The sequence below is a fragment of the Mastigoproctus giganteus genome, chromosome 2 (assembly GCF_048544385.1).
Source record: "Mastigoproctus giganteus isolate SK-2022 chromosome 2, ASM4854438v1, whole genome shotgun sequence".
NCBI lineage: Eukaryota > Metazoa > Arthropoda > Arachnida > Uropygi > Thelyphonidae > Mastigoproctus > Mastigoproctus giganteus.
Window position 1 is genome coordinate 124,701,029 of NC_143576.1, and position 20,175 is coordinate 124,721,203.

Sequence of the window (20,175 nt, forward strand, 5' to 3'; positions counted from 1 at the left end):
GCAAACTCAAGTAAAGGACATTCTTATCAAAAGTAAAGAACTGAAATGGACTTGAGCAGGACACATAGCTAAGACATGATGAGAGATGGACTAAGAAACTAACAGAATGATACCTAAGAGGAGCTAAAAGAAAACCTGGAAAATCACTGGCTGATGATGGTTTGCCTTTACCCTGACAAGTGGTTCTCTGTTGTTTTGCGGAAGTGAATCATTCACACTTTGCCATAAATTTTTCTTATTTCTGTTTACATGGTCACAGTAATTGAATATCCAAATGACTCTGACATTTCGGACAGTTTCCCAAAAAAAAAAAAAAAAAATTCAAATTTAAGCCAGTTTTGTAAACTAACGGAATATTTATTTTATTTTATTTTTTTAATATCCTCTTTATGCAGTTCTTCTACAAGGTAATCATGAATAGATAGATGTGTTGCCATGTAGTATGTGCTTGTACTCAGATTTAAGGATACATTCAGGCTTGAATTGCCATCTGAAAACACACCATTTTAATTTTCGAAAATTAATTTTCACTCCACCCTTTGCTCTCATCCTGATGCAACATCATCTAGGGGTGTCATTTCGTCAGGTGTCTAACTAGGTTGGCATGGAACTGATGTGCCTGTCAGTGGTACCCTTCTGATGTTTGTGAGAAAAAGATCAAGCATGTTGGCTGCGTGTTTAGGATTGTCTGGTATTCTTGGTAGGTAAATGAAGAATCTTGTGCGAGGTTATTAGTAATTGCAAAAGCCTTAGCATCTTGATGAACTGGGTCCTGTGACTAGAAACTGGAAGCCAGCTGGAGTTGTAAACATTAAAATTAGCAAGGAAAATTACCTCACTGTTAGGAAAGTTGGACTGGAGAAAGTCAAGATTAAAGAGAGCAAGTCAAAGAGTTCCAAGTGATTAGTGGATTTGGAAGAATGATAGAGGCAACAGATGAATTTGATAGAATGTGGTAGAGAGATTTTAAGCCAAAGAAGATCAAAAAGAGGAGATTCCAAATTACTTAGTCTATGACAGGGAATAACAGAGTGGATATATACACAAGTACCACCTTTGAAGTGAAAGGAATCATACAACAAATAATTTGGACAACTAAGATGGGCAGTGGTTGATTCAACTGATAATTGGGATTGGTCAGAAAGAGTACATGGGGTTTTGCAGACTGTAAGTGTAAAATGAATGAGGAAGTAATCGAAATGTAAGGAAGACTGGACCTCACAATCATACTGCATGATGGAAGAGATGTGGATAAAATGAAGGAAAGTTACAATTATTGGATAAAAAGACAGTTATTATTTAATTGAAAAAAACTATTTTATAATTAAATGAAAATTCCTGAAGACTACCTCTTAAACCTGATACTGTAAATGAGGATGAAGTATTGACAGATTCTACCCCCTCTGAACAGTTGGCTAGACAATTTAAGGATTATCTCAATTGGAATATTATTTCTAAGGAAGAAAAACTCCCAGAAAGTTTTACAGAAGAATTTCATAAAAAAATTGATTGGAATCTAATATCTAAACATCAAGCTATCTCTGAAGAGTTTATTAAACATGCAGATGAGTCAAACTGGGAATTTATTTTAGACTTTCAAAGATTATCTGAGGAATTTATTTGAGAATTCAAAGAGAAATTAAACATGTAAAAAGTAACTGAATTTCAAACACTTAGTAGTACTTTTATTCTTGAATTTGCTGATGAACTAGATATGCAAATTATAACTAAATATACTTAGTTATAATTTGCATATCTAGTTCACTGGTCAACACCAAAAATGTTTCTGGCTTGAAAATAGTCAATTCTTCTTAATTTCAGCATGAGAAAAACGAATATAACATTTAAAACTCTTAGTTAGCTCTCAGTTCTTATGATTTAATATTGGTGAATACTAGGGAATTTTGGAGTCTAGAGAATAGTTAGGTTGGTAACACTGAAACAGAATGGCACCTCCGAAGCCAGGTGGGCAGGAGCGGCAGTGCGTAGCACACGCTTCTTGATTAGACCAGGGTTTGAGCCCGTGACCACCAAATATGGAGGATGCGGAAAGGTCAGGGAATAACTACCGCATATCCCCGGAGCAATATGGCCTTAGTTGCTAATGCTCCTAAAAACCAAACAACAACACTGAAACAGGAACCAATACGCCATGATGTTTTTTGTTTTTTTTTGTATTTCTGTGTCATTTACCTTGCAAGTGATGTTTATTTATTTATTTTTTTTTTTTTTTTCAGGTTTATGGACAAAAATTATGTAAAAAGCCAGGATGCCACATAAATGTGTTAACAGTGTTGAGAATTTTTGTTATGTGTGTGGTGATGTGACATTTTCCACTCAGAAACGCCAATTTACTCCACTTGTGAAGACAGCCTACTACCATTATTTTGGCTGTAAGGCAGGAGATGAAGACAAACCCTGGGCACCTCATATTTGCTGCAAAAATTGCTGTAAATCTCTTTGGATGGTTAAATAACAAAGGACGTTCAATGCCTTTTGCCATCCCAATGATTTGTAGGGAGCCTTCAAATCATGTAAATGACTGTTATTTCTGCATGGTGCCTCCTCTTCAGCATGGCATGTCAAAAAATAAAGGAAGTGGACTGTGAAATACCCCAACATCCTATCAGCGACTAATGGCACATGGGGATGGTCTGCTTGTCCTCACCCTCCCAACAGTGTGAGGAATGACGGTCAGCCTACACCTTCAACATCACAGGATCCTGAGTCGCGCAGAATCACTCAAGGTGAACTAAGTGATCTAATTCGAGACCTAGATCTATCGAAAGATAAAGAAGAGCTTTTGGGATCAAGGCTCCAACAGTGGACTCTTCGGCAACCAAATGTCAAGGTGTCCACGTACAGGAGCAGGCAGAATGCTTTGACTCCATATTTTAAAAGTGAAAACAACCTTGTTGTCTGCTGTGATATCAATGGTTTGATGACAGCTTTGAATGTGGAGCACAGCCCACAGGACTGGAGGCTATTCATAGACTCATCAAAGCTAAGTTTAAAAGCTGTTTTGCTCCACAATGGTAACACTCTTCCTTCAATTCCTCTAGATTATGCTGTCCGCACTGACCTCATTACCATATTCAGCAAGATGGAGACGGTGATTTTAAACCTCTACGTCGAATACGAAAAACTGCAAGCGAAATGGGAGGGTCGCCCTCAGAAAGGGGGAAAACAAATGCAACAACGCCCCCCTACTTTTGCGGAGGCGTTGCGGAATGGCACTGAAGTAGCATCCCATAAACCAGATGGACCCCAAACCAAAACACTAACAAGAAAGACAGAATCACATATAATCCTGATTAAGCCGACAGAAGATGCACAGCTTGACACAAGTGACGCTGTTAAGGAGACCTTAACCAAAAATCTAAAAGACCAAATGAAGACAATCCAGATCAAAAGTATGCGGAAGACTAGACACCCAGGTGTGGTAATTGAAACCAACTCCAGAGAAGAGGCACAAACAATTTTAAGTAATGAAAACATGACCAAGTACGGTTTAAAGGCAGAGGCTCCCAAGAAAAAAGGACCCTCAATTGTCTTATTTGACATACAGCAAGGTGTAACCCCAGAAGAACTCAAAGAGGAAATTTACCACAAAAATCTAAGTCTGCACCTACCTGAGGACACTGTGGAAGAAGACGTTAGCCCAAAATACAGTACTAAATCTAAAACACATTCAAATGTCAATTGGGTAATCCAGCTCTCCACGCGAGCATGGCAAATCTTAGAAACACAGAGTCGCATATTCATAGGCTGGGGAAGCCATAGGTTTAAGGAGCATATTTCAGTTACGAAATGTTACAAGTGCCTTCGCTTTGGCCACACATCACACACATGCAACCAGCGTGATTCAACATGTGGCCACTGTGCCCAGAAAGAGCACAAGTACAGAGACTGCCCAGCAAAAGACCAGCTCCCAGTCTGTGCAAACTGCAAAGCAGTGAAAGCTCCTCATCAACACTCAGTCAGGGATGGAAACTGTATGGTATACCTGAAAGCCAAAAGCCAATACCAAATGAGAATCAACTATGGATAGAGGCCCCTCTACAAACTGCCACCATGAAATAAAAATAGTTCAACTAAACGCACAAAGAGCGAGGCTGGTAGCTGACCAACTAAAAGTGAAAATAGAAGAAAACTAAATTGATGTGGCCTTATTACAGGAACCGTATGTTCGCTCAGGTGTGGTCACAGGTTACCCTGCATCCTATAAAATGGTCTACTGTAAAACCGAAACCCCATGGGCAGCAATAATCATCAGAAACCCAGAAATCAGCACAACAAAGATAACACCACTCTGCACTGCAAACAGTGCCTGTGCACAAATCATAACTCAGTTAGGGTCTTTGTTCCTGTTAACAACATATACTCACCCTGGCGAAGACATCACCCCTGCGATCTCAACCATTCAGATGGCTCTTGAGACTCTCCCGGGGGGATGACTACTAATAGCCATGGATGCAAACTGCAGATCTCTGCTCTGGCACAGTCGCACCCCTGACAGATCTGCACAAAGAAATGGTGCAAAACTAGAAGAATTCTTCCTAGCCACAGGCCTCCAAGTAATAAACAGACCAGATCAACTTCCAACTTACAGCGGCCCCCTTTGGGAGAGCACCATAGATGTTACAGCAGCCACCCCAGACATTGCCAACAAACTAGCCAAATGGACTGTACAAGAAGCCTGGACCACGTCGGACCACAGAGCGATATCATTTTCTCTGGTTCGCTCTGTGGAACGGACCCATCCGATCCCACGAGATATGATACGGTACAATTCAAAAAAGGCAGACTGGCAACGTTTTCGGACTGAGCTAACAAGAAGACTCCCTGAAGACACTCCACTCCCTGAAGCACTCCCTTCAGACGATTGCGTACAGATTATTACCACTGCCATAAGATCTGCATGTGATCTCTCCATCCCACGCAGAAGGCCCTACCGGTATGCAGTTCCCTGGTGGAATCCCCAACTACAGGATCTCAGAAGAAGAGTCCACCATGCAAGAAAAATATTCCAGCAGGCTCGATCAAGGCTACCTCCCCATGAGGTAGATGCCGCCAGGGAGGCTTACCGCATTGTCAGAAATGAATATACAAAGCTAATTCGTAAAAGTAAAAAGCAAACGTGGCAAACCCTGGTATCCACTTCTGGGAATAAGGACCCCTGGGGCATCGTTTTCAGGATCGTAACAAACAAGCTGCCGCGAGGAGAGGTACTTGATACGATACTAAAGATGGATGGCTCCTCTACTTACACCAAGAAGGATAGCATTAACAATATTCTAGACACCATTTATCCTATTGAAGCTGCAGCTATGACTCAACAACAACAAGAAATAGTAGATGAAAATCACAACTATCATCCTGCCTCTGTGGAATCCCCCTTCATTAACATTGAGATGGACTTGGCAATAAACAAAATGAAAGTAGGAAAAACAACTGGCGCTGATCTGCTGGAAGTGGATGTGGTTAAAAAATTTGCAGAATACTATCCTGTTACTCTCCTAAGCCTTCTAAATAGGTGCCTGACGGAAGGCATCTTTCCAACATCCTGGAAAACGGCAACCCTGAAATTTATATTGAAAAATCCCGACAAGCCACCACAAATTCCAACCTCCTACCACCCGATTGCCTTGCTCTCTGTAATGGCCAAGCTACAAGAATGCATGCTCCTATTTTGCTTAACCGCCAGATATGAAGAACAAAAGCTTCCAAGTGACAAGCAATTTGGATTCAAAGCAGGTAGCAGCACAGAAGATGCCATTAACAGATTAATCACTCAAGCAACTCACACAGCCTTTAAGTACTCTCTTGCAATCATGGTAGACTTCACTGGGGCCTTTGATCGACTATGGTGGCCCAGTGTTCTTCGGAGGCTTCGGCAATCAAATGTTTCCAACAACCTATACAACAGTTTAAGGTCATATTTAACTGGTAGAAAAGTCCAAGTTACCAACAGATTCCAGACAGTGACTAGGTACATCAATCGAGGCTGTCCGCAGGGCTCTGTGCTTGGCCCTTTCCTCTGGTCTATTGTCCTGGATGAGTTCCTGGGCATGGACCTGGGAGGTGTTGAGTCCTTGGCCTTCGTGGATGATCTTGTCCTTTTGGTATGTGCTAACACTAGGATGAACCTGGAGAAAATGGCAAATGGAGCACTGGTAAAACTTCAGAACTGGGCAGCCCTGCACAACCTTACCATTTCAGGAGAGAAAACAAAGTCCATACTCCTTAAAGGCAGGCTACAAATCACAAGACCACCTACAATAAAATTAAACTTTATGCCCATACGGCTGCACACTGAAGTCAAGCTCCTAGGTATCTTCTTAGACTCGGGGCTTACCTTCCACCACCACCTAAAGTATCTAGCCAACAAAATTCAAAGGTACAGTGCTATGATAAGGCGGGTCAGCAGGGCAGACTGAGGGCTGAAGCACAAAGCTCTTACTCTGATATACCAAGCGGCATACGTGCCAATTGTGTGTTATGGTGCCTCCATCTGGTACCGAAAAGCCATCCTAGCAAGAAATAAACGTAAGCTGGATTCAATCCAGAGATTCATGCTCCTTTCAATTTGCAGGGCGTGCCGCACCGTCAGCACCCCTGCTCTGCAGGTATTAACTGGATGTCAGCCACTATACTTAGAAGTAGTTAAAAGAGGGCTTTTTTATCACTTAAGGAAGGGAGTTCCAACCCAACTGCTAAATTTTCAACTTGACACCACAAACGGCACCAGACAGGAAAGACAATGGATAACCCAACATCTACAAGAGATATGGCAACATGACTGGGACACTACAACAAAAGGGGCCATCACAAAACGATTCCTTCCATCCATAAGTTCAACTCACCCAGAACCTCCACCCTCGTTTTCGCCTGGCCTCCATGTGACCTTTATCATCACCAGCCATGGATCCTTCCAACAAAAACTGACCGCCATGGGAATCGAGAATGATCCACATTGCCACTGCGGCGAAGAGGAGTCCTGGGGGCACCTCATGTATGAGTGGCCCCAGCTATGACAACATTAGGCTTAAATTCCTCACCACAATACAGAGAAACCCTCGCAATCAAGAATCCACTCTGATACTCGAGGAAGATACCTATAAGGCATTAACCACCTATGCGCAAGAAACATTTGCACTTAGGCGAGCTAAGATTGCAGAACTCAGAGCCCAAGAACTAAACCGGACCGGCGTGGGATAACTCTCCATTCCCCCGGAAAAACGCAGACATAATCATGCAAACCCTAATAGGGTAGGATCTATTGCAGGCACCATCCAAGGTGCGGGATTTAAAAGTCATCGCAAACCCGAAATGGGTAGGATATACTGCTGGCAACGATCTAAGTGCGGGATTGCTGGCACTGACCTCAGTGCGGGATCTACAGGCACTATGCCATTGGCAATTACTCAGGGGCACCTGCCCCCTGTGACTTTTAAACCCACACTCTTTCCTATACTTCGCCTAAATTAGGATGGATTTATTCTCCCCTGTCAACCCACCCAAATTCATTCCCCCTCAAATCCTCTCTCTTCTATGCCCCTCTCTCTCTCTCTCTCTCTTTTTTTTTTTAACCTATTTACTTTTTTACTTATTTTATTTTATTATTTTTTTTATTAGTATTTTTAATTTATTACTTTTTTACTTATTTTATTTATTTATTTTTATTATCTTTTTATTTATTTATTTATATATATATATATATTTTTTAACCTGTTACTTTATTTTTTATTTTTATTTTATTTTTTATTTTATTTTTTCTATTTTATTTCATTTCTTATTTTATTTTATTTTATTATTTTTTTATTTTATTTTATTTTATTTTTATTTATTATTTTTTTAAATTTAATTTTAATTTTTTATTTTATTTTTATTTTTTATTTATTTATTTATTTATTTTTTTGGTCTCCGTCAGGAAGCTCAGGCAACCCTGGTGGAGGCCAGCCAGAGTATAATGGGCAGCCTGGCTCACCTCCCAGTGGTGGTGGTGGGCAACGTGGGGTTCCCTTAGGGGCCTTGCGGCTAAGCAGCCAGAGACAGAAAACAGACCACAGCACAACTCTGTCACAAACCAGACACCACACTTTTTCTGGCTTTTACAGAGATTCTGTAAATTCTTCACAAAGTACCATGGTGCAGATGTGGGAAACCACCGGTGGCGCCTTCCACAAAACACTATGTCCACATGAAGTTGCCCCGGTACCATTTTGGCGGTCTGGGTGCACAGTGTTCTTATTGCTTTAATCTAGCGTTTATTATAGTGATCTTAGTGCTTTCCACAAGAGACTTCTTGCTATACTGTGCAGTGACTACTGCTAACTGGTAGGCCTTACTTCCACGCAGTCTGGGGTGGGCGGCCAGGCGAGTCCTGGTTGGCTAAGTAGGCCTTGATCGGCGGACTTTGTCGGTCAAAAGTGATCAGTGTTGTGTGGGACTCTTGGGTACGAACATTGTGTTACCATAAACAGTTTATTTGTGTTGCAAAATGTCTAAAGAACTGACAGCAGCTCAGCCACGTGCCAAGCTAAGCCTTACTAAGTTATCTTGTGAGGAGATGGACGTTCCGGTGTGCGACGATCCAGTTTTAGACCGTGCATGTTCTATGGAAGAAGAACCTTCCAACGACTCGTCAGTTATCGAGTCGGTGCAGAGAACTACCGCGAAGCGGCTGAGAGAGGACTCCTCCGATGAGGATGGAGATCCACAGGAAAACTTTAAGCAATTGAAGGAAGTTCGCAAACAGCTCCACGATTATATGTTCAACGACTCAAACAAAGTAAATAGAGCGGCGATGTACAAAATCCTTAACATGTGGGACCAACTGGAAGCAAACGCTATAGATGTATATGTCGAGAACCAGTCGCTCAAGGCGATGTTGAAGATGAGTCAGTCCTCAGTCAACGTAGTGCCTACTTCGTACGCAGAAATCGTGCGAAACCAGACGAGCTTACCACCTAAGAAGGCCGAAGTGCATGCCGTGTTGATAAAGGCCAACACAGATTCTCTAAAGACCAGTGAAGATGTGAAACAAGTTGTTTTACAGACTGTAAAGCCTGTTCTTAAGAGTGTCAATGTTCGTCGTCTGAGAACCATCAAGGACACTGGAGTTGTGCTGGAAGTAGCCAGTAAAGAAGATGCTCAAAAGATTTTAAACTGTGAAACAATTAAAACAAAGGGAATGAAAACTGAGGTCCCTAAGAAGTTAGGCAAGCACCTAATTATATACGACGTTGATCCAGATGTTGAAAAAGCTGATTTCCTATCTGAGATGTTTGAACGGAACTTCAGTTCTCGTGGGATTAACAGAGCTCAATTCCAAGCAAGTGTTGTTGTTGTGCGGTCTATTGCAAAGGTTATAAACAAAGATACCAAAAACTGGATTATTGAGGTTCCCACAGAGTTCCGGAACATCCTGATCGAGAAGGTAGGGTGTTCCTTCACTGGTCGTCGTACAAAGTTCGTGATATTTTTCTTACAGTTAAATGTTTTAAGTGCTTTGCCTTTGGGCATCAAGCAAGAAGATGTAAAGCCAAAGCTGTATGTGGCCACTGTGCTGGTGAGGGACACTTTCAGAAGGACTGCCCCAAGAAAGCCGAGAAGCCTACCTGTGCGAACTGTTTGAAGTGCGGAGGTACTACTGACCACTCAGTGCATAGTAGGGATTGCCCTATCTACAAAAGTTACCTAGAGGTGATAAAAAGCAAAGTTGCTTATGGAACAGCTCCACAGGCACTTACTCTGGTACAGTTCTCTTTTGGTCAGTTCTGCTGCTCAACAGACAGTGTTGGGTTCCTTCTGTCTGTCGGTCTCCCCCGATGTGTGCTGCTTTTTGCAGTTCTTGGTCTCAGTTTAAGCTGTGTAAATTGTATAATTGTATTCCCGCATGTTAGCGGAAGTTAATTGTGTAGCAACTGCTTGTCGTTGCAAATGTACAGTTTTGTGTATATAATAATTGATGTACATATGGTGCAAATAGTCATATAATGTAAATGGTGTCCTTAGCTGTGTATATTGTCATACATAAGTTGTAAATACATATATATGTATACAAATGTAAATATGGTGCAAAATGTTTGAGTTTTGATAATGGTTCTGATCAGAGCAATCAGATCTTAAATAGAATTGTGTAAATAGTTAAAAAATTAAAGGGTAGTAGCGACCTGCCTCCACGGGGCTAGGGATGGTAAACTTCCCTTCTGGATTCAGCAGGGAAGGCTAAATAGGTCGATTAAATAGCTAAATTGCGTTGTTGCACTTAAGCGCCGGAAACGCTCCAATGTGTGTAAATATGATGATGTCCACATGAAGTTGCACAAAGTGCATTTGATTAGCTGCCCTACGTTCTCGACGTCTGGTGGGTGGTTAGGGGTTATCCCCTAACCGCCCACCAGACGTCGGGGTTATCCCCTAGCCGGCTAAACGGGTATTGAGTTTGGTGGGGCAGAGTGAATTTGGTTTTAAATTTTGCATTTCTGTGCCCTCAAGTTTAAGGCTTCTGGGACCCTCACTCGTTAAACTTGAGTGAGGGTTGTTTTTAAATAAGTTTCCGAATAGATTTTTGGGATGTTGTGTTTTGAGTTAAAGTTCAAATTGAGTTTGGGTCTTTAAAGTTGACTGTCAGACTTTTGTGTTAAAAGTTTAAAGTTAACAGTTGTAAATAGTTATATATAGTTAAGGCGATTAATGCCTTTTAGTATGTCTGGCAAAAAGTCAAACGCTGGCTCTCTTTCCAAGAAAAAAGCTATTGTTGAAATGGAGCCAAGTAGTGACTCAAGTGATTCAGAGTGTGAGAGCTCTGAGGTTAAGGTGGATGGAATGACTTTGGCTGAAGTGGAACATATGGTTCTAAAAAAAGTTAAGCAAGCAACATCAGCTGGAAATAATAAAGGGAAATCAAAGGATTCCGATTTTTAAAGGAAAAATGCAACCCAAGAAAACTGGTGCTATATATAAGAAGGCCAGGAGTAACCAGGCAGCGGAGCCGTCCGGTGAAACTGAAACTGTAAAAGAAATAGAGTGGTCACCAGAAAAGAAATTAGAGACAATGAATTCAATTAAGGTGGTAATGACTGCTATGGCAAAGAGTTCTGAGCAAGGGCCTTCTGTTCTAACAGGATTAGATAAGATTGTTAATGCACGGAGTAGATTACGAAATGTCCTACTTAAAAGAGAAAATCGTGTATCTGGGAATGTGGCATCCCAGATTTTAGAAATATGGGATGAACTTGAAATGGCCATTGTGGAACTTGAGATAGATTTACAAGTAAGTAGGACTGAAAAGAAGGATATCCAAGAATATAAAAGGGATTATGCAGCTGTGGTTAAAGAAAAAGGTGTTCCAAAATCTAAAGTGGCAATCATTACTACTAAGAACGATAAACATAAAAATAGTGAAGATATGAAGAAAGATCTGATTGGTAAAGTGAGACCTGAATTACAAGACGTTAAAGTAAGAAATCTAAGAGCTGTGCAAGATAAGAAGATAGTCCTTGAAGTTGAATCAGAAAAGGATATAGATATGATAATTGAATGTCCCAAGTTTAAAGAACTAAAATTATGTGTGGACAAGGTCAAGAAGCGGAATCCAAAAATTCTAATTTATGATGTTGAACATGAGGTGAATAAAAATGAGTTGATAGAACAGTTGTGGATCAAGAATTTAAAAGATTATGGAATAAGCCAAGAAGTTTTCCAAGAAAGTTTTAATGTAATATCAGTGAATAAGGCAAAGAACAAGAATCAGAATAACTGGATAGTGCAAGTAGCCGGTCCAGTGCATAGGCAGTTGATTAGATCAGGAAGAGTGTTTGTGCATTGGTCTACCTGTCGGGTTCGTGACATAGTCACGGTGACCCAGTGCTTTAGATGCATGGCTTTTGGCCACATTGCAAAATTTTGTAAAGTAAAGGCATTTTGTGGTCATTGTTCCACAGAAGTACACTCTTATAAAGACTGCATGAACAAGGATAAAGCACCTTGTTGCATTAATTGTAAACGCAGAAAAGTATCCAGTGAACATAATGCCGTAGATCACGCTTGTCCAGAATATAAAAAGGCAATGGACTTGAGTCAAAAGAGAACAGACTACGAGTAACTGGATTCGGTGTTGTCAATAATCATGGGTCTGTATTGTGGGTGCTGTGGCTTTGTCATGGGCCTGTCAGGTAAGGCTTGAATATGAAATGGCTAAGTATTGGAAAGAGACTCAGTGTGAGACTTAAGTTTTAAATTAATTGATCAAGAAAAGTTTTTAAAATTTTAACTTCCATACGAATAGAGGTCTTCCTCCTTGAGGAAGGGGCGGAAACTGTGGTCACACGGGATATTCACTTATCTCCGTGTGACTACAGGCTAAAGATTGATATAATAGTCATTTAATCAACAGAAATGTTTAAACTATTTTTGGCCTAATAACTATTGCAGTGATGACAAATCACAAAAATAAAATTGCAATATATCAAAATGATTAGACTTTTGTGCATATAGGCATATTTGCCTAGGGGGCACACTGAAGGTTTTGTTGCTTATATGATGATGTCCACATGAAGTACAAAAATTAGCAAGTGACTTAAAGAACACCCATATCAAATCAATAAGAAAAATCAGGAACATCGGAGTAATAATTGAGACTGCAACGCAACACGAAGCCCAGACAATACTGGACAACCCAAAAATTTCTACCATGGGACTCACAGCTGAGACACCCAAAAAAGAAAGGCCCAGCAATTATTGTTTTTGGCATCAATAAAAACCTCAAACCGGAACAAGTGGCTGAAGAAATCTATTGTAGAAACCTTCAAGGTTTGTTTGTTTGTTTGTTATTTGGATTTTTGGAGCATTAGCAACTAAGGCCATATTGCTCCAGGATATGCAGTGGTCATTCCCTGACCTTTCCACATCCTCCATATTTGGTGGTGATGGGCTCAAACCCCGGTCTAATCAAGAAGCATGTGCTACGCACTGCTGCTCCTTCCCACCTGGCTACAGAGGCACCTACCTTCAAGGTGAAAGCGAATTTACCAGCATAGAAGATGCGATACAACCAAAGTACCAGACCAAAGGAAAATCCTCCCAAAATGTAAACTGGGTCATTGACCTCTCGGCACAAGCTTGGCAAATAATTAAGCAGCAGGACAGGGTGTACCTCGAGTGGACCTGCCATAGGTTCAAAGAACACAGAGTTGTCCCAAAGTGCTTTCGCTGTTGCAGGTTCGGCCATACTACACACACATGTACACAGGTCGATTCCACGTGTGGGCACTGTGCCCAGAAAGGGCATAACTTTAACACCTGCCCTAACAAAACTGAAGAACCGGTTTGCGCCAACTGTAAACTAGCAAAAATGGATTACAAGCATTCGATAAGAGATAACAAGTGCCTGGTTTATCTGAAAGCAAGAAGCACATAACAACAAAGAATCAACTATGGCCTCATATAAGACATATAACTGTAACATCATGAAATTTATGCAGCTAAATGCTCAGCGAGCGCGTGCTGTCGTGGACCAAATAAGAATAAAGGCTGACGAAGACAATACAGACGTCCTGTTCATCCAAGAGCCCTATACAAATGCAAGAAAAGTCAGGGATATCCGCTTACGTACAAAATTATACAATCAGAAGAAGACACTCCGTGGGTGGTTATCCTTGTTAGGAACCCGCACATAACTGCCACCAAAATCCACACCCTCTGTACCCCATGGGCGGTGTGCGCCCAGCTTATAGGACCTATGGGATCGTTCCACGTTATCTCATTGTATTGTCGTCCAGGCGAAGATATAGCCCCTGCCATCAGGTATCTGCAAGCAGTCCAAGCCCTCCTCTCAGATGGGAAGATTATTCTCTGTGCCGACGTTAATTGCCGTTCTGCAATGTGGCACAACAACTCGGAAGATCACCCGGGCAATCACAATGGTCGGCAACTCGAGAACTTTCTCGCTACATCCTCTCTTGTAATCCTTAACAAGCCTAACAACATGCCTACCTTCAGTAATACCCTATGGGAATCCACAATACACATCTCAGCAGCCACAAGATCCATTGCCACTAAGATCACTGACTGGAAAGGCCGCGAGGGTTGGACAACTACCGACCATAGGGTGATCACTTTTACCCTTCATTTGTGATGCCAATTCTGATTCCGGAATGATTTCTCGTAACTAAACAATGGGGGGAGTGAATATTTTAACACTGGGCTCGCAGTTTTTCCGACTTTCTACTGAGTAAATCTGATCAGTCATGCAACTGACATCAGCAGCGGCTTCCACCAGAGGCACTTCCCACACTCACACTACTAGTAGTGTGATTAGAGCGTGTGATGCATTTTTCATGACTGGTATGAGATCTCAAGTCCAGGACAGATTCAGTGGGGCTGGACAAATCGGCATTATTATCCCCTTAACCATGCATATAAGTGAATGTGTAAAACATTTTTTTTTTTTGGCTGATGCTATATAAGCTTGCTTTCTTGCATCATATTGCCTCAACTAATGCTAATGTCTGTATCCTTGTTCGTTTCTCCAGACAAATTTCTTCCACAACGTTTAACAAATTCACCACCATTGAAGGAGATGGCGAATTTGTTAAATATACTTTCAAAAGCACACATATTTTGTTGCTTCTGAACATACTTTCAAAAGCGATCAATTGTGCAACTTGATTTCTTCACTGATACATTTTCAGTGTATTTTGTTGTTTTCTTAATTCGTGTTGTAACTTTGAACATTTTTTTCTTTTTGCAACACTCCTTTTTATTGATCATAAGATTTATGCTTGGAATCATAGTGTTGTTTTAAATTATATTCTTTAAAAACTGACAGTTTCCTTACACACCAAATACATTGCTTTTTCATCATACTCAATGAAGAAAAAGTCTTCAGTCCAGCTTTGATTAAAAACACAACATTCCAACTCGACTTTCTTGTTTCAAAAAATTTTTAAGCATGATTTTTTAATTCAATACAATGAACAAGTTATATCAAAATAGTAGAATTTCACAATATGAAAAAATTGATATGTATATAACTGATGAGTTTATTAAACTCATTAAAGGATTTAAAAATTATTCATTATAGGATTTCATCCCTATAAGAATAATTTCACTGTCATGATATAAACAAACATTAGGGTTAGAAGATTTAAAACAGTAGTCCAACCAGGAAAAGAGGAATACAAATCACATAGATCACCCATTTCACATTATTTTAAAGCCAAACAACATGAGGCTGAGAATGGCAATAGGAGAAAGTCTCCACTGGAGCAAAAGACCATCACCAAGTTGTGCTATGAGGTACCTGGAAGGCCACTAATATTAATTGTACACGTTGAAAGGTTGTTAGTAAAAAGAAGATCAAGGGTGTCAGGCATGTGGTTAAGAATGCCTTGTATTCTAGTTGGCAAACGAACAAATTGTGTAAGATCATTAGTGATAACAAAAACAACACGCATATCTACCAGCTGGATCTATGTAACCAGTAAACTGAAGCCAGCTGGGATTACAGACAATAAAATCACAAAGGAAAATTACATCACTGTTGGCAAGTTAAATAGAGAAATTAGAATTTCAAAGAAAGAAAGTCATAAGACTCTGAGTGATTCATACATTTGGGAGAGCAACAGAGGTAACAGAAGAATTTGATAGAATGGAATAAAGATTTTAATCCAAATGGGATCAAACAGAGGAGATTCTAAATTATGAAGTCTTTGACAAGGAATATTAGAATGAACATAGGCACAAGCACCAACTTTAAAGTATATGTAACTGTAGGGCAAATAATTAGGAGAAGTGAGATGAGTGGCAGTTGAGTCAAACAATAATTAAGTTCTCTCAGAAAAAGTACATGGCTTGGTAGAATGTAGTGGAACATGTGTGAAATGGACATTTGGGATATAATAAACACACACACACAACAATAACAATATATTCAAATTGTTTGAATAATGTGGGCATTTCAATGTTCACCACACACATACACAGAGAGAGAGAGAGAGAGAGAGAGAGAGAGAGAGAGAGAGAGAGAGAGAGAGAGAGAGAGAGAGAGAGAGAGAGAGAGAGAACTTGGGACTGTTTCCAGTAATAACTGGCACACTACAGACAGCAAGATACTAGCTGACCAAATAGTGTCAGCTAGCATAGCTAGTATCTTTAAAGAAACCTCTTAAAACTGGACATTCAAAATGACTCTCATCACCAAGTGAAATACAACCGCTTTGCTTTCTGGAGGCTTGAACTGATGAAAACCATGTTTGGTCTCCAGAGCTCCTCTTTTTCATTCAATATGTTTTGTGCATTTTGAGATTATGACATATCAACATGAGATTCTATATTACTTACATTTTGAACGTCCAGTTTTAAGAGGTTTTTTTAAAGATACTAGCTATGCTAGCTGACACTATTCAGTCAGCTAGTATCACGTTGTATGCAGTGTGCCAGTTATTACTGGAAACAGACCCAAGTGTGTGTGTGTGTGTGTGTGTGTGTGTGTGTGTGTGTGTGTGTGTGTGTGTGTTAGTCAAGTAAGTAGAGTCATCTACCACCCAGCATTGCCTGATGAATTGGAGGGTCAGCCATTTCTCTATGTAGTATGAAAACTACATCACTGGAATCCATTTTTATTGGTTCACTTCAAGTATACTAGGAACAGTGTGTTCTTGTGTTTGGCCTTGCACATTGGGTGATATACCCAGAATTACTAATATTACCACCAACATGAAAGTGCAAGCAGAAGGTCTGGTTGCCACAAAACAATCACACTTTGCCTAATCTGACCCAAATGACTCTTAGGTGGGACCTGAATATCAATTCCATCAGCATTTTGAACTACCAGGTCGTAGCCTTAGTTATCATTGCTGGAAAACATCTACTACAAACCTCAGGGAGTAGCTTATTCAGTTATAAAGTAATTTTTTTATAATTAACAAGACTTATGACTAATTTCTGTACATTTGCAATTTCTCTTCTACCTAACAGAAATACAATAAAAAATGCATCAATGAAATGCTCATTTCATGTGGGATGATGCTTGTAGAATTAAACATCTACCTATGAGGAGAGATACCAGCTACTGTATTTGTCAACTGCAGTATTTTCAGTTAAGTAGTGTATTTTTGTAAAATAACACATGTAATACCTTGCATATTGTTCAAGTCTTTTACTTGCTGCAATTAGCATTCTCTATAATTTGAGCACTGTGAAGTTTGTTTGTGGTGTTTCTAATCCAAAGTCTATTTGGAAAATATATTGAAGTTGCATTGCACTTCATTACATTATCATATGGCATACATTAATTATTTGCCATTATTAATTTGGAAGGAATATTCCTGAACATTATTTCAGCTGAAAGACTGTTCTCTATAAAAAACTGTAGCAGGTATGCAGTTTAAATTTGTAGAATTTCAATATATAATTTTTATGAAAAATTCTTGTAGTACTTTTCAGAATTCTTAACTTATTTGAAGAACAGATTTTTTTGGAATTATTATTATTATTATTATTATCCATATAGTTCAAGGAAGCCTGAGGCTTATGCTGCACCAGCCAAAAAAAAAAAAAAAAAAAAATTTCCCGAGTTACCCTGAGAGAGAGAGAAGTAGAAGGGAATCACCAAGAAAGAGAAGAATGATGATATCCAGCTCAGGACCCTGGGTGTGCCAAGCCCAAACTCACTAGATGTGAGCCCCTGGGGGTAAATTTATAAGGTTAGTAAGATGGTAAATTGGAAAGTAAGTTGTTACTTTGTGAACCAAGATTCCACCTTGCTTTGGTGGAATCTTGGTTCACACATACACAAAACTTTGGGTATATGGTCTTTACTATACCTATATCTATAAAAATATGTGTTCACAGACCAATTTGTATGTTCCATGAGCTGAAAAACTCATTTCCCTCTTCCCAAGATCAGCTTACTACTGCCTTGATTTCAGTTAAAATTCCTCCAGTCTGATGAGATTTAAACCTGGATTTCTTCAAAATGAGTGACAAATGGCAAATCCAAAACACATTATAGTTTCATAATGGATTCAAAATTTGCATACCAAACGCAATGTGTTCTGTTGCACTGCTGCCATTACACTTACTGGGGAAAATAATATAAATGATCCAAGACGCATGATACAAAACTAATGGAATTGAAAAATAAAACATTATAAAACTCATCCTTATGTCTGTTTCTACTTAAAAGTTATAACAATTTTAAATCCTCGTGTTCTATTCTTTTTGTATTATACTATTAAAAAATTTAAAAATATATTCAGGAATAGTTCTGAAATTTAAATAAGAAGCTTACTGTGAGTGTACCAGACAGTGTACTGACAGCTGGTCCCATAGATATTCTTTTATTTTCTTGCTGGAAAGTCATATTCTATACATATAAACACACAAACAGTTAATGTATATTTGAAAAGTAACCAAACAAAATACATTACCAGATTTATTAAAAAAAGACTAAACTAAAATAAACCATCACTTGGTACATATGTACTGCTGCCTCTGGTAGTGCAGATGTGCAATAACACACAGCATGCCAAGTATCTTCTTACCCACATATATATATATATATATATTATTATTTTTTTTTTTTAAATCAGACACTATCATGTTTATAATCTGTTGAAATAACACTGACAGTATGTCATATAGTACCAAAGAATGGATAGAAACTGGACTAACAAAAGAGTAGAACAATAAGAGATGTGTGATAATTCTCTATGGAGATCTGTATTAAAAAAAAAAAAAAAAAAGAAAGAAAAAAGCCCTACCTGAAAACAGTGCTACAGCACAGGGTTGGGTGTACAAATGGCAATGCACTTGTAACATATACTGCTAGATTATACTATGCAGAGAACAAGATTTTGCCCACAGTGATATTTTTTAAATATGAGCATTAAAATTTCCTTATATTTTTATCTATAATGAAATATCTAATATTAATAATAATAATACTACTACCAAATGACTGGTTTTCTTAATTTCATCTTAACTTCCTTTCTTTTTTATGTTATGTTTTTTATGTTAACATTAACACACATTAACTGCAATTCAATGAGGGCAACAAGACATCTGACACATCCTATAATTGCAAACAAAGGGGGGGGGGAGCAAACAGTACTTATGTTGTTGTTGTTGGTGGTGGTGGTACTGGGCTTAACGACACAAGGGCTACTGAGGCCAAATTGTGTCTGTTCACTGTTTATTTATAGGCAACATATAGTTATAGATGTTAACTCCCGTACAAGCTGTAAAATATGTTTTAGATACAATAAAAGTTCTTTAATTTTTGCTTAATTTCCTAAGAAATGAGATAAATCCGGTGATATATTCAACATGGAGAGTGATTGAAGTGTTTGACCAGATGGTTGAATGTAAGGGACAATCAACCAAAAATATGAGAGTCCACAAGTTGCATCTGACAGGATGAGCACTGAGGTGGGTTTTCTTCCAATAACAGGAAGCGATGAGTGTATCCAATTCTGAGTCTTGCCAAAGTCTCAGTCCTCTCTCTCTCTCTGTGTCCTCTTGTCTGTCTCATCTTAAGCCAGAGAGCCACAGCTTTGGATCTACTTTTATTTGGTACAGTTTATTGTTGTTGCTACTTTTCCAGATATGTAACCAATTATCGAAGCATGATTTGAGAATGATGGGTTTATAGTCAGTGTGAGGAATCTGAGAATGTTGTAAGAGAGATAATTAGGGATGTTTGGCAACAAGATCAGCACTTTCATTTCCTGGAATGCCAGAAAGGCCAGTGATCCAGAAAAAACTGATTGACTGATTGGACACACACTGCAGGAGATTAGTTAGGAATGAATGTCTTTCAAGATAGGATGAGAAGCTGAGAAATTCTTTCCTATGGCAGAGATAGCACTGAGGGAGTCTGTGTAAATTATGGCAGGTGATATGGAAAGCTCAATAATTTTACTAAGTGCTAATTTGATGGCATATAATTCAGCTGTGAAGATACTGCATGCTAATGGTAATGAGGTTGTAACAGTAAGTAAATGAAACACTGCACCAGCACCTACCGTATTGGCAGTTTTTGATTAATCAGTATAGATTTGATAGGCTTGGGAGTTCAGAATAGAGTGAGCTGATTGTTGTTGTTATTTGGTTTTTAGGAGCATTAGCAACTAAGGCCATATTGCTCTGGGGATATGCGGTGGT

General features: G+C 39.3%; 1 protein-coding gene across 1 annotated transcript in view; it reads right to left on the minus strand.

The window, feature by feature from the left end:
- Positions 1-20,175, minus strand: part of LOC150089546 (acyl-CoA-binding domain-containing protein 6-like) — a 231,478-nt gene that overhangs the window by 96,367 nt on the left and 114,936 nt on the right. Inside the window, exon 4 of the mRNA XM_090368663.1 lies at positions 18,302-18,376. Coding sequence (XP_090224789.1) covers positions 18,302-18,376 — 75 coding nt within the window. The remainder of the gene's footprint in view (positions 1-18,301; positions 18,377-20,175) is intronic.